The sequence below is a fragment of the Rhipicephalus microplus genome, chromosome 3 (assembly GCF_043290135.1).
Source record: "Rhipicephalus microplus isolate Deutch F79 chromosome 3, USDA_Rmic, whole genome shotgun sequence".
NCBI lineage: Eukaryota > Metazoa > Arthropoda > Arachnida > Ixodida > Ixodidae > Rhipicephalus > Rhipicephalus microplus.
Window position 1 is genome coordinate 76,344,007 of NC_134702.1, and position 13,804 is coordinate 76,357,810.

Genomic DNA, 13,804 nt, shown 5'->3' on the forward strand with positions numbered 1-13,804 from the left:
TCGGACAAGAAAGGGTTGCTACATTATACTCGCTGGGTGTAACCTCCTTAGTTTTAGAAAGGTTTAGCGAGCGTTGAGCCGCAGGGCCATAAATACAATGAACTAGTATATACCATGAATGAATTCGAGGTTGTTAAAGGGGGAAGCAGATACGAAGCGCAAGCCGTAAGAAATTAAAAGCTGAATCCTCCTGTCTCTCATTTCACATTAGCAGCCACTGGCATGTACATTAAGCACTATCTGACAAGAAAAGGTTGCTACGTTATACTCGCTGGGCGTAACCTCCTTGGTTTTAGAAAGGTGTAGCGAGCATTACGGCCGCAGTGCCATGAATAGAGTGAACTAGTATATACCATGAACTCGAGGTGGTTAAAGGTGGGAAGTAGACCCGAAGCGCAAGCCGTAAGAAAGTGTGCGTTTGCTACCTCTCGTTTAGTCCTTGGAATGTCCGCTGGATGGCGGTGCTTCTATATGGGGAATATATGATGAAAAGATGAGAGATGGTGGTACTTGGAGTGTTGAATAGATGGACAAACGGACACACAGACAGATGCATGGATGGACGCATGAACGGACGCAGGGGCGGATGCGTGGATGAACGCCGGGACTGACGCACGAACAGACGCACACATGGATGGGCGGATTGACGCATGAACGGTCACTCAGACGGACGCATGGATGGACGGGAGCAAGAACGAATGGACGGACGAATGCTTCGCCCCACTCTCCATCATTCACTCCGCGGGTATGCTGCCAGTTTATGGTCACGTGATCAAACATAGCAGAAGGCGCTGCTGCAGAAAAGCGTCTATGATTAGCATGCCGTGTGAACATTGAAGGAGTTGCTCCTTCGTAGCTCAGTGGCTAACGCCTCGCACTCACAAGAAGAGGTCGGACACTCAATTACGCGCGCCAAGTTTTTTTCTGAATTATTTTTGTTTGTTATCTTTTCACATATATATATATATATATATAAATATATATATATATATATATATATGTATATATGTATATATATATATATATATATATATATATATATATATATATATATGTATATATATATATATATATATATATATATATATATATATATATATATATATATATATATATATATATATATATATATATATATATATATATATATATATATATATATATATATATATATATATATATATGCACAAGCGGTGAATGACGGCACCGCCAACACCAACGTTCACGCCAGCGGCAAAATTCAACCATGACTGTCCATATTATTCCATCACAATAAAAGATAAGTTCTGAAGCAGCTGTAGCATTTGCCTTCGAGGCATTTAATGCGAATAACGAAGGGACCATGTGAGATTTAGGGGCGAAGCTCCTTATGCCGTGGCTCGTGTGTGCGCGATGTAGGTAGTAGTAGTCGTCGTCGTAGTAGTAGTAGGTAGCCACCTCTCGTTTAGCTTTTGGAATGTCCGCTAGATGGATGTATTACTGTAGGACGAAAAAATTCGCAGATCCCACGTACAGTGGGATTTCATGATATGCCAAGCACAAATAAGGAACTTTGATATGTCACTTTAAAACCAGCTCAACGTTACTAGGCCGACATTAATTATGCCGTACGCGACTTTCACGTCATAATTATCATATCTGCATCTGGCATTTGTGTTCGTCGTCCATTCACGTCACTTAATACCAAATTTGGCGTATGTGAAGATAGTGAAACGACCGTGAGCATGTTATGAGCGTAGCGTGTAGTCATGTTTTACATGACACGCATGTCACGATTGTCATGTTTGAACGTGTTATTTAGCTTCGTTTTCCGTGCGCGTCTCGTAGTACCAAATTAGGTGTATGTGAAGCTTGCGAAACGACCATGAGCTGGCGTGAAGTCTTGACCTACATGACATGTATGTCATGATTTCTACGTTAGGAACTGTCCCTTAAGTAAGCCACGCAGTCACGTCATACAATACCAGTTTTGCAATATGTAGCGCGAACGAAACCACCGCAAGACCATGACATGTAAATCATGACATTCCTGACATACACTTTATGATTTTTGTGTTTTGACTTGTCAATTAGGCTCGTCATACAGTCATGTTATACCGCACCAATTTTGGTATAGATGCGATTATTCAAATGGCCAGAAGAGTTAAAAGTCGTAGGTGGCTAGACAGATAGATACGATCAAAGTCACCGCAGTTCAATAAGAAATGTTGCGTATTTATACGAAGGAAAGATGTGAGAAGGCTGTACTTGGCGTGTTCACTAGATGGGTGGATGAACGGACAGATGAACGAAAGGAATCATGGACGGACGCACGTACTGACAGACAGACAAGCATACGCGTGCATGGACAGACAGACAGAGGCACGGATGAACGAACGAATGGACACACGGACAGATGAACGGACGCAAGGACAGACGGACGGGTGGACGCATGGACGGATGCATGGACAGATGGAATCAAAAACGAATGTACAGACGGAAGCGTGGACGGGCTGACTAACGCTTCGCCCCATTTATCATGATTCAGTTCATGGATATGCTGTGATTTTTTTGGTACCCTGCAAAAATTTCACTGCACAGACCAGTTCTTTATTTCATCTACAAAAGTAAAACCCTTTAGAAACTTTGAAACGAAGGACGTGAATGTGGTTCAGTGTTGCGTGACCAGTTCACTTTTGCTTGCAGGTTGGCCAATGTTCTAAATTTATAGAGAGGCTAGCTCTGGCAGGTAACCAGAGCATGCACGTAGGCTTAGCAATACAGTGTACGTGAGCAGTTCGACCACAGCTTCAGTTCCATGGGCTCCGCGATTGTATAGGCTCGTCTAGTAGAGTATCTGGTACCCTAAATTGTTACCATTTTTTTTCGAAAACTCACTTGTGTTCACTTCCTGGGACAGCGTTTTGCTCTCCTATAGTAGAATACATCGTACTCTGATTCACCGAACATTTGTTCTCAACAGGTTTTTGGGCACAGCTGTTGCCTTTCGAAAGTAGAGTGCTCTGTATCGTAGTAGACTGCTCAGGATTGTTGAACACTGTTTTCAAGCTCGAACCGGGACAGCTCAAAGCTCCCCCATAGGAGACATGATACTATAACTCGTCGAACATACTAAACACTTCGTTACGACTTACTGCTCTCTATATAGAGAACGCAAACGGCACTCTGAAGCTTAGTCATTCTCATTTTATTCTCAACACCTTCACGGATTTTACTTTCAGCTAAGGTTCGCAGGGATCTTAGCCATGGTCACTCGATAAATATTGAAGATGCGGTGGCTTACCGCTTTATCATTGCAGAGCACAATTGGTACTCGAAAGCGCCCACCTTTCATTCTATACTAGGTTAACCAAAAAAAACCGACCAGGCACTTCTTACAAAGGATTTACCAGCGAAAACAGAAACGCGTGGCCCTGGTGTTCAGCAGCGGGTTGAACCCAACGTGGCACTGGAGTCTTTCACATTTATTGGTGACGTGTTCAAGTTTATTAATTAGGTTAGACACACGTTTGGCTTCGGCTTACCACTGTGTTTCCTTAACATGCCACAGATTGTGCATTGCATGATCGTGGTCACGGAGGAGTGTAATGAGTAATTAAATGGTTTTCGCAATGCTTCAATTATAGTGGTTCTTCTCGAACCACGGGTGGTCATAGACGTCGCAATCGAAGCCAATGTGCTGCTGTATAAACTTCCGTCGAAATCAGGCGTTCGAGCCGGAGAAAGCGCTCCCACAATAATCACATTGACGTCGCAACGAAGCGTTCTTGCAAGCCTTTGACCGCGCGAGCAACCTCGGTGGCGTGGTTTGAAGGATCTTTCCGTTACCAGTATTTGCATTCCCGTTTGCGATTCAGCACGGCTTGGAAGGCTGCTGGATTATCGCTACGCCATTACTGCTGGTGCTCGTCCACTCGTGCCTGTTTTTGTGCCCGAACTACACCATCAGCCCGACGAATGCGAGCTCTCTCACGTTCCGCGTTCGGCGCTCTTCTAGAGTTGTCCGTGGTATACGTATGTAGAAGGCTTCAAGAGAAATTCATGCGCACGTGCTCGGCGTCACGGCTACGGCGGGGTGGACGACGTCACTCACAACGCAGCCAATGGCGCGCATGGTTGGGTACGACGCTGCAAATGACGTAACTGATAACACAGCCGATTGAGAGTGCTCGTGACACCAGTGTGGTATGGTTTCGTGTTATTCTGGCCATTTGTCGCTTTCGCTGTAAAATCACAGACGATTACGATGCTGTCACATGCAAAATTTGAGTGCAGCTGTTTATGCGCTTTGATTGTGCAAAAGGTTGAGACAAACTATTTGATAGAAACATGCATTTACGTACAGTTGCATACCACTATTTATTTTCAACTACTCTCTACCTCTCTCTACCCCAGATTCCCGGCCCGTCTGCCAGGAATTTATGGTGTTGAAGGAAGCTTTGTGGTCGGAGAAGTGTGAGAAGATACATTCGACTAGCTGCACTAATGCGCCTGGTCCTTAATGACAAGGTCAATGCAAGTGTTCCACGACGTCGTCACGTCGCTGAAATCGGTAACAATACAGAGAAATGGTATGTTTTCGCGCACAAGGAGCAGGAAGTATAGAGTTTCCTAGAATTAACTTGAGGGTACTCTGGCGATATCATCATTCTGCAACCCTGGGAATCATGGGTAGTACACGGATTTGCCTAGTCTTCGTGCTTGCGTACCTCAAACGCACTTGCGGCTTTGTTTATTGCTTTCTTTCTGTTTTGTTTCGAATGAAAGAACGAGTGGTGGCGAACTTCGTGGGCCAATTCAAAATGGTGAGCCTAAAAGGTTGAGGCAGTGTAGTACAACTGCTGAACATTTGCTGATCTTTGTTTCGTAAGAAAGCAGCTCAAAGCCACGCGAAGCCAAACACATCCGAAAGTTTGAAGATTAGAGAAATCCGTGTGCTAAAAGTCATTTCCGTGCTTGCTGAAGCTACGTGCGTTACCGCTCCCGCAGACACAAGAGCCATAGTTCCCTCTAGTGTATATATAGGATACTTTATGGAAAGAAGGTTTTGCTTGTTTGTATCTATATATTCACGTCACCAACATCTGATATATGTGTGGGTCGATGTGCGGCTCATATGAGGTGCAGTAAACACATGATGTTTTTGGCAAGCGTGTGGACTAGAAGTACACACCCACTACCAGCAAGCTGTTATCCAACATTGCTTGCCCAACTCATTTTGCACGTACTTCGTTTTCATTTGACACTTGCGCATTCTTCACAAGATTGGGAGGTGTGCCCACTTCCTATGTTATGCACTTGTACGCGTAATGTTACGCCACTGTCGGCGATGCTTCTGCACGCAAAAATGAGTGCCTATCTGCAGCCATCTAAAACGAAATCGAGCGCCTAATACAGTGGTGTTCAGTGGTATTTCTCTTCTAATGTGGCGCTAATATTGCGGGTAATATGGTGTTAAAATTGCTCCTACGGACGTATTTCTGCAGTTATAAATACTCAGAACATTACAGCTCTAGCTACTACCTCGAAACCTGAAGAAGTGCACATTATTAGCAACATAGTGATTCTCTTGAGAATCGTGCGCTTACCGGAGTGGTAGCGCCCTCTCTCGCATGGCGCGACTTATAGCCGATTGTTTTAGCAGCGTTTTTCGTTTTGATAATTTACTGCAAACATTTCTTGATTATTTCTGTTGTTTACGTTGTTCTAGTCCTTGTTAGTTCTTATACACTGGTTTTCGGCATTGCTAACATTGTTTTAAGTCTCTACTGACCAATGTGGAGCCATGGGACGTGAGGCAGTGGGTGAGCGACAAGCCTGCCCCATAAGTGCTATGCACCTAAATGTTACGACGTGGGCTCTGTGCGAGTAGGTTGGTGATTAAGTTACGAAATGGTACTGGGATTAGGCATAAAGCTAGACAGTTTTGTGGATGCCATCTATTTTTCAAAAAAAGCAAAGTGCTAGATATGACTCCGGCTCCTCGATATGACTTAGACTGTAATATCCATCACAACTAGACTTGCTGACATTGCGCGGAAAAAGCCCAGGGGCATAATCCAAGGGACGTCAGCGCCTTCTAAAGGCACGTGAGGCCTTCAGAGAGGGTTCTCGCCCGGTGGAACAGTGGCTAAGGTGCTCGGCTGCTGACCTGAAGGTCACAGGTTCGATCACAGCTACAGTGGTCACATTTCGATGGATATCAAATGGTAAAGACCCGTGTACTGTGCTATGTCAGTGTACGTTAAGGAACGCCAGATGGTCGAAATTTACGGAGCCTTCACTACCGCGTCTCTCAAAATCATCTCCTGGTTTTCGGATGTAAAACCCCAGATATTCTTAAATAGGCCTCCACAGTCTTAACTATAATACTTGTTTTTACGTTTAGGTCTTCAAACCACGATATGGTTATGACGGGCGCCTCTGTGGAGTTCTCGAAAACTTCTGCTACCTGGGATTCAGTGACGTACAGCTAAATCTAAACACAAGGACCTGGAGCATTCTGTGCTTATCGAAAAGTGGTGACCATGGCCGGGAGTCGACTCCGTGACGCACGGGTCAGCCCTCGAGCACCACTACACAATCTTAGCGGTTCGTACTTCTTTTATGGAGGCATATTTATCCCACGTTGGCACTATACAACTCGATAAACCTCATTGTAGTGTATCTGAAAACTGACAAACTAAACCCCTCTATGTTGAGAGGGAACACATATCGCTTTAACTTCGCAAGGTACGTGGTTTTAGCCATTGACTAGAACCATTTGTAGTTTTCGCTAGTGCTGTAGTAACTATTTCGGCATCAGAACTGGCTCACATTTTTCTCTCTTGAACAATTACATATGGCCTAAGATGGCCTCATCCGTACGGGCCTAAGGCAATATTTCTAGGGGTTTTCGCGAGGTAATTGTCACACATAATTTGTTCACGAAGATACTACGCTATACTTTCTGGACATACGTAATCATTCAGACAAACGAGGGGTAATGTAAAATTTGATACCTCGTGCAAAGACGTTTTACGAGACCACTCACTCGCTTACCCTTATCGACGCATGTTTGATCAAGGCATTGGCCGACTTTGGTCACTCTTGGCCACCACCTGCCAGACGTCTTCAGCTGAAAGAGGAGAGGAAAGAAAAGAGGTTGCGACTGGTGATCAAGAGGTATTCATACCACGCACCATAGGAGGATTGATGGTAACGTCAAGACAGCCCGGTCCATTCTACAGATACGTTCTCCGTTGTTATAAAATTAAAAGGTGCCCAGGGTTATTTCCTTGATGTGTTAGCAAATCAGAAACGATGTTATGTGTTCCAGTTTTGCGATTACGGCACGATTTCTGCGAAACAGCGTATTTTCTTGTTCGCCTTTTTAGACGAAACATTTCACCTAGTTCTCATGTTGCCAGTGGAAGCGGCGTGGGAGGTTTGGTTATGTACGTTGGGACGCTATGCGCGTATTCCATGAGGTGCTGTTACATGCATAAATGCTCTCGGAACACAAACAAGCAGTACTACGTTTTCGGCTCATTGGTATGTGCTCAAGGCACTACATATAGCTCTTGTGTCCCATCCGTCTTTGTACTCACCTTTGCGCACGCTGTAAGCCTCGCGATTAACTAGTAACCTTTTTGATGGGACAAGCGCTAGGTGGCACAGTTGTTTCGGTTGATGTACTTCTGATTGTACACTTATTTTTTGTTTTGGGAATATTAATGAAGCAGCCTTTGAAAAAATAATGAACGAAATCGATGAATCTCATTCTTGTTATGAGATATGTGGGTACATATTGTATGTGAGAATTGGTTTACTTTGTACAATGACCAATTAACCGTGAGCAATTATTATTTAAACTTAATATAAGGGCATCATTGGTATAGCAGACCGTTCCACTGTGAGCGTTTCACATTGTCGTGGCACCTGGTGGAGCAGGTCTCAACTATGCGCTTTCTTTTATTTTGGGTTACCATTCAGACTCGCTTCGAGAGTGCGTTGAAACGAGCGTGAACGTAAGGAGCACGCTAGGGCACTAGAACACCGAGGTTTGTGCCACAACCACACACCTAAGTGAAGGATTAGGTTCACTTCCAGCTTTTTTCATAGTGGAGCTGTTAAGCTTTTCGTTATACTGTGTGGTATCAGCACGTTATCCTCTTGATTATCGCCCTCAACATTTTATCTCGTTGCTCGGCTGGAACGTCCCCTTTATCTCCTCGCTACCGTAGACATCCGCCTCGCTGATTGTCTAATTAGCTGATCGGCAACGTGGTAACCTAAATAATTAATATAGTCACTACGCAAAGCTAACTAGGTCGTGTCATCCGAAGGCCGTAGTTAAGACATTGTCAGTTGGAATCATGCTGACTGACATCATGAGACTCAGATCTTGCTAATTTGAGGCTTATCAAGATTTTCTTCTGAGCTAACTAGGATTGTGTCAATTATTGTAGTTCTAAAGAACAATCTAGTAGCATATCAATTGCCCCGCTGTTGCGCTTTAGTGGCTAAGATATTCGGCGGCTGACCTGCAGGTTGCGGGATCAAATCCCGGCTGTGGCGGCTGCATTGCAGATGGAGCCGGAAATGCTCTAGGCCCATGAGCTCAGATTTGGGTACACATTAAAGAACACCACGAGGTTGAAATTTCCGGAGCCCTCGGCTGCAGCGTCTCTCATGATCTTATGGTTGTTTTGGGTCGTTAAACCCCACATATAAATCAATCAACGGCACAAGAAATAATTACTTGCCAATTCAGAACATGTATATTAACTGCAAGAAAATTGACCCGCAGCCATGACTAAAACATACTGCTTTGGCGTTCAGCTGCGTAAAAAGATGGAAGAAGCTAGGTTATGACAAGGCCCTCCAATGACTGCTACTTTACACCGTTATTACAAGATCACCGCCGTATTATTTTTTCTGAAGAACCTAAACGCACCTCTCTCTTCTTTACATATGCATCTCTTTATCATTTGAAAACAACTGGTTTTGTCTATTCTGACATGATTTTTTATATGTTCTTCAGACATAAATCAGTGAGCTCTGATATGTTGAGCCGGTTTTAGTTCGGCCAGGCTTGCGAAGTGAAAGTGGGAGACCATACTTAGTCGAGGGGTGCGCAAGCGTATTTCAGTGATACTCTCCTTTCGCTTGCCTGGCGTTAGATTACAATGAATACAGTGGCTTTCACTGAGACCTAATTATGACGTATTCTCAGGCAGGGTTAGCACAGTGCGGTGTTACATGTGCAGCAACTGCTGCCCTACGATGTTCTATCACACAAAATACTTTACTTATTACGCCAAGATTAATTCATCTCCTCGAGAAGGCATTGCTGGAGTGACTGGCCGGCAGCTATCTTTGCTTTCGGGCTGAAAATGCACAACAGCTGTTTAAATACTTCGAAGCTTTGTTTAACATATTACCGTACAGTTAAGCGCGTACTCTTAGCACTGATATAGTGAGTTACATGACGTCAAGTGATGGACGTGACAGGATAGATGAGGTTCACAGAGATAATGTTTGAGAACCACAACGAAAATACTAAAGCTGATCAAGATGCGCGAGATAACGTTCTTTGTTCCACGTGAACATGCACAAGCATTCTGTAAGCGTCACAAAGCGACGAATCACTTTCGCGGATATTGTTGCGTTGCTAAAGCACAAGCGCTGCACGCAAGAACCAATCAAGCAATGCTAATGGCAGATTCTGAATAGGAACATAACGCAAGTCTTACGTTATATGTCAATTTTGTTATATCGTCGACTACAAGGTCACGCATCTGAAAGGCATCTTTCAGAGCTAATAAGCGGCACCTAAATCTTCTTAATAAAAAGTTTTGTTATTTCGATCACACAATGCATACGGAAGCTCATTAACTCCTGGCCTCTCCTTTTGCCACACACAATTTCTTTTGCTATTTTTCTTTGCGGCAGAAAACGGTGAAATCATTATGTCTATTAAATTATGATTTATTAGTCTGCTCAAATGTGACGCGCTCGGTTTTGTGATAGCATGAGAATTATGAACAAATCAAGTGAAACTTGAGAAAAGATATCTGCAGTGATATCAATTTTCACACCTTGCATATGATGTATTAATATATTTATCGTACTATAGGTTTATGTGTTTATCGCTGTGACTTCGCGTATTTTCATTCAGTATCAATACAAATGAATTGTAACTACCGTCAATTATTTTTTCCGCCTATGTGAAGCAGTACGCTTAAAGACTTCTTGTGAAGGCAGCCTTCAATGAGGTATGTGTATGTTGCAAATAAAATTGAACTGAATTGAATTACACTGAAAGATTTTTATTAGACGTTGCCGATAAATTAAGTTCTCCGGGTATGAGCGATTACGCTGACATCGATTCTATTGCCATGAAGCTGGCGATATGTTACTCCACCTAAGAGTAAGCTCTACCATATGTTGATTCTTTTTACAACTTTTTTGTTTGTGTTATAACCCACATATGACGTTTTACCATGGCCCCGAATACTGATAAACTTACTGCGCACTCAGTTCCTCTTTTCAAAGTTTTTGTTTTCTTGCCAGGACAGAAAAGGGAGCATGTGGTGTCGACCTTTTCCTGGAAGATGAAAACCGCACATGAAACCTACACTTACTCTGAAAATAATATCGAGCACTTCTTTAAACCTGCTGAGAGTATTTTAAGAAGATCGCGTGCTCCGTAAAAACTAGGATCATACTGCCCGCTGTGTAACCTGTAGTGTCAGAAATAGAGTGCAGGTGCTAGATAAATGTTTTGTTGTAGATATCATTTCTTCTTATTATTGAAGAATATAGCACACCTAGTTACCCTCTCATTCGGAAAACCCTGTCCGATCTAGTTCATTGACTATGCAATGCAAATGAAGTTATAGAGTCGAGTCACGTGGGAACAGGATTACGATGGCCGGCCTGAGTTACAAACCTAGGCAAATTAGCCTCTTCATGGACCGCCATCCTTCGCACAAACTCATTGTTGTCAAGGAGCCCCAACAAACCTCTCCCTTGAGCATACACCTAGGCATGACTTCCGAAAATAACTGTGTCATCTCTCTCTCTCTCACACACACACACACCTACATTTGTTGAACCATGTTTGTCGCACAAATCAGCCCAATATGAGGACAGACAACAAAGAAATACGCAGTTGCACTGTACGTGCAAGCTGTAGCAAGTGTGAAGCAGTCATTCGCCTGTCCTCCAGCGTCGAACTCGAAGAACTTGTCTTGGAGTTTCGTCTATGAGACACTATTAGGTGAACTCTGAATTCGCTTGGGAGGACTCCCCAAAGCTGAAGTAAACAGGGCACCAAGGCCTGTGGACGTCACTAAAGAATCTGGGTTCCTTCAGTCAAGTTTGCGTTGACTAGCAAGCACGCGGTGGAGTTCCCAATAGGTGGTGAGTTAGGCCCTCAAGGCGGGAAAGGGAACCGTAATTTGTGATGCAATGGAGTCGTCTCCGCTTCTCCCTCTCGCATCACTTCTTCTCACCCTCATTTCGTATTTCGGCCAATTGCTATGTTACACTATGCTATGCTCTGCCCTCTCCCCTTCTCCTCGCACTCACTTCCGTATCGCGTGCCCTTAATATAACTTACTATACATGCATTTGCTATCCGTGGTTTTGATTAAGGCTTGATATATGTCTATGCTTTCCTTTAGTCTCTTCATTCCTTCTTACCCTCTTCCTCGTTCTCTCCTACTTTTACAACACCCTTGTAGTAGCTGACTGTGTTATAGACAGTTTTGCGTGCGTAACTCCAATGTGACTGGAGATGACAGCATACTCCCTTTCTTCTCATCTTCACTACCCTTTCCCGCCACCTTGCTTATTTATATATGGTCATACGGTGACTGTGTTATACGTAGTTCTGCCTGCTTAACGCCATAAGTATGCTATGTTTCACCCTGCCCTTTTTTGCGTCCTCATTCTCACTTCTCTTTCCCAATCAATGCGATATGCGTTTTCTGCGGAACGCCATACATTACTGCGCCGTGCTTTACCCTCCACCTTTTTTTCTTTCAATCCTCCTTACGCTTACACCTCCTTCTCAGCCTCACTTCCCTCTTGCCCCCTTGCTGCATATTGTTTTTCGTGCGTGATGCCAAGTGGAGACACCAGACGACAGCGTATGATGACATCCTATTTCCTCCTCGTCACCCTCGCATCATTCATTCTAACAAACTTCCCTTTGCCACCCACTTGCTAGACATGGATGTGCCATAAGTGTCTATGCTATACGTGGTCTCTCCTGTGTTATACCTGCCGACATGAGACGACGGCAGCATGACAGCCCGAGTCCCTAAGCTGATTCGCACTAAAAGCACACAGGGTATCACACGCATGCACTCAATACGACCCGAAAACGAAATCCATTCTCGTCTTCTTCTCATTCGATGTATTTGTCCTCTTCCACCCATTTCATGATATTTCCGCAACAAACGTGGTTTTCTTTGTCCTCCAGGATTTAAGATGTGGCAAGCATTCTGCGCTACACCTGTTCTGGATTACCTCTGTGATCGGCCCAGCTTTCACGAAACGGCGACATTATGAAGTGACGACATTCTGTGATAAGGCGTGGCGTGGCATCATAGCGGCGTCATGATGACTTAATCACGTGGTGAATATCTTCGCATCACTTGCGTTGACGCCGGTGCTGTCGACGGTCCATCTTAGCGCTTGCTGAAGCATCTAAAACTCTCACCTTAAAGTGCGCTTGTCACGCTATGGTGAAATCGCACGCATCAACTTATCGATGTCTCGACGTGTTATAACAAGACAGAAAAAGGCAGATCAGACACGTGAATTCTTCAAATCAATACAGAGAACCTAAATGTTTTTTTCGTATGATTTGAATAATTAGAGGCACACCGCTGTCCATATTTGACCTACTGTTGACAACATGAAGTAACGTTTTTCGCCACTACGTTTGAGGACATGGGTTTGACTCATTATCTAAGCTCTCGCTTTTCAATGGCGACAAAATACGACACTGTTATACCTAAATATTGATATAAATGTTAAAACTCGAATCCGTCTAGGGAAAATAATTTCTTAACCCACACTATAAAGACTTGCGAATTCCATTAAGTGCAAAGTCAATTCCGCGTTGCTTGCCTCAACCATAGAAGGCCTACTGACACCGCAAACCATATTGTAGAAACATCTAGCTCTTCGTTCCATTTCGAAAGAAAATGTACATCTTGTTTCTAGCAGGTCACTTCACATAACGCGGTCTAGGTTACGAACACGCACACTTACAGTATAGCTAACTGAAGAGACAAAATTTTCGCATCCCTCTTCAGGTATGTTAATCATCACCACTGGAATAGCAGGTGCTGTAGAACAAAAAAAACATGAAATCACGTTAGCCTTGGTACGTAGCAATGTATTTTCAGTCAGTGCGCGAAACAATATTCCTGTGGCCTTCAGACTGGCTATTGAGAGTCGCAAAGTTAATGTCACGCTCTATGTTAGCCAAACAGCAAGGAATTCTATTCCCTTCTTCATGTTTAAGACAATCTGAAAGGAAAAACTCGCATGATTTGTTAGTTTCGGCCACATGCTTTTAACATACACTTTCCGTTGTGACAGAATCTGTAGAAAACTCATTATCTCGATCACTGTATAAAACATGTGCCCTGAATAGTAAAATTAGAAGCTCTTAAAAGGCCTCAATTTCAATGACCGACATAACATCGCATCTGTTATGTGAAGCTTCAAAAAACATATATTGTGAGGACTTGGTCCAATAGAGAGGGATATGATATAACGAAAATTACTTTAATAACCA

General features: G+C 43.5%; 1 protein-coding gene across 1 annotated transcript in view; it reads right to left on the minus strand.

Annotated features, from left to right (window-relative positions):
- The window catches only part of LOC119186015 (uncharacterized), a 76,982-nt gene that overhangs the window by 6,043 nt on the left and 57,135 nt on the right, over positions 1-13,804 (minus strand). Inside the window, exons 11-13 of the mRNA XM_075888349.1 lie at positions 13,273-13,349; positions 10,514-10,591; positions 7,042-7,117 (exon numbers count right to left, since the gene is read on the minus strand). Coding sequence (XP_075744464.1) covers positions 7,042-7,117; positions 10,514-10,591; positions 13,273-13,349 — 231 coding nt within the window. The remainder of the gene's footprint in view (positions 1-7,041; positions 7,118-10,513; positions 10,592-13,272; positions 13,350-13,804) is intronic.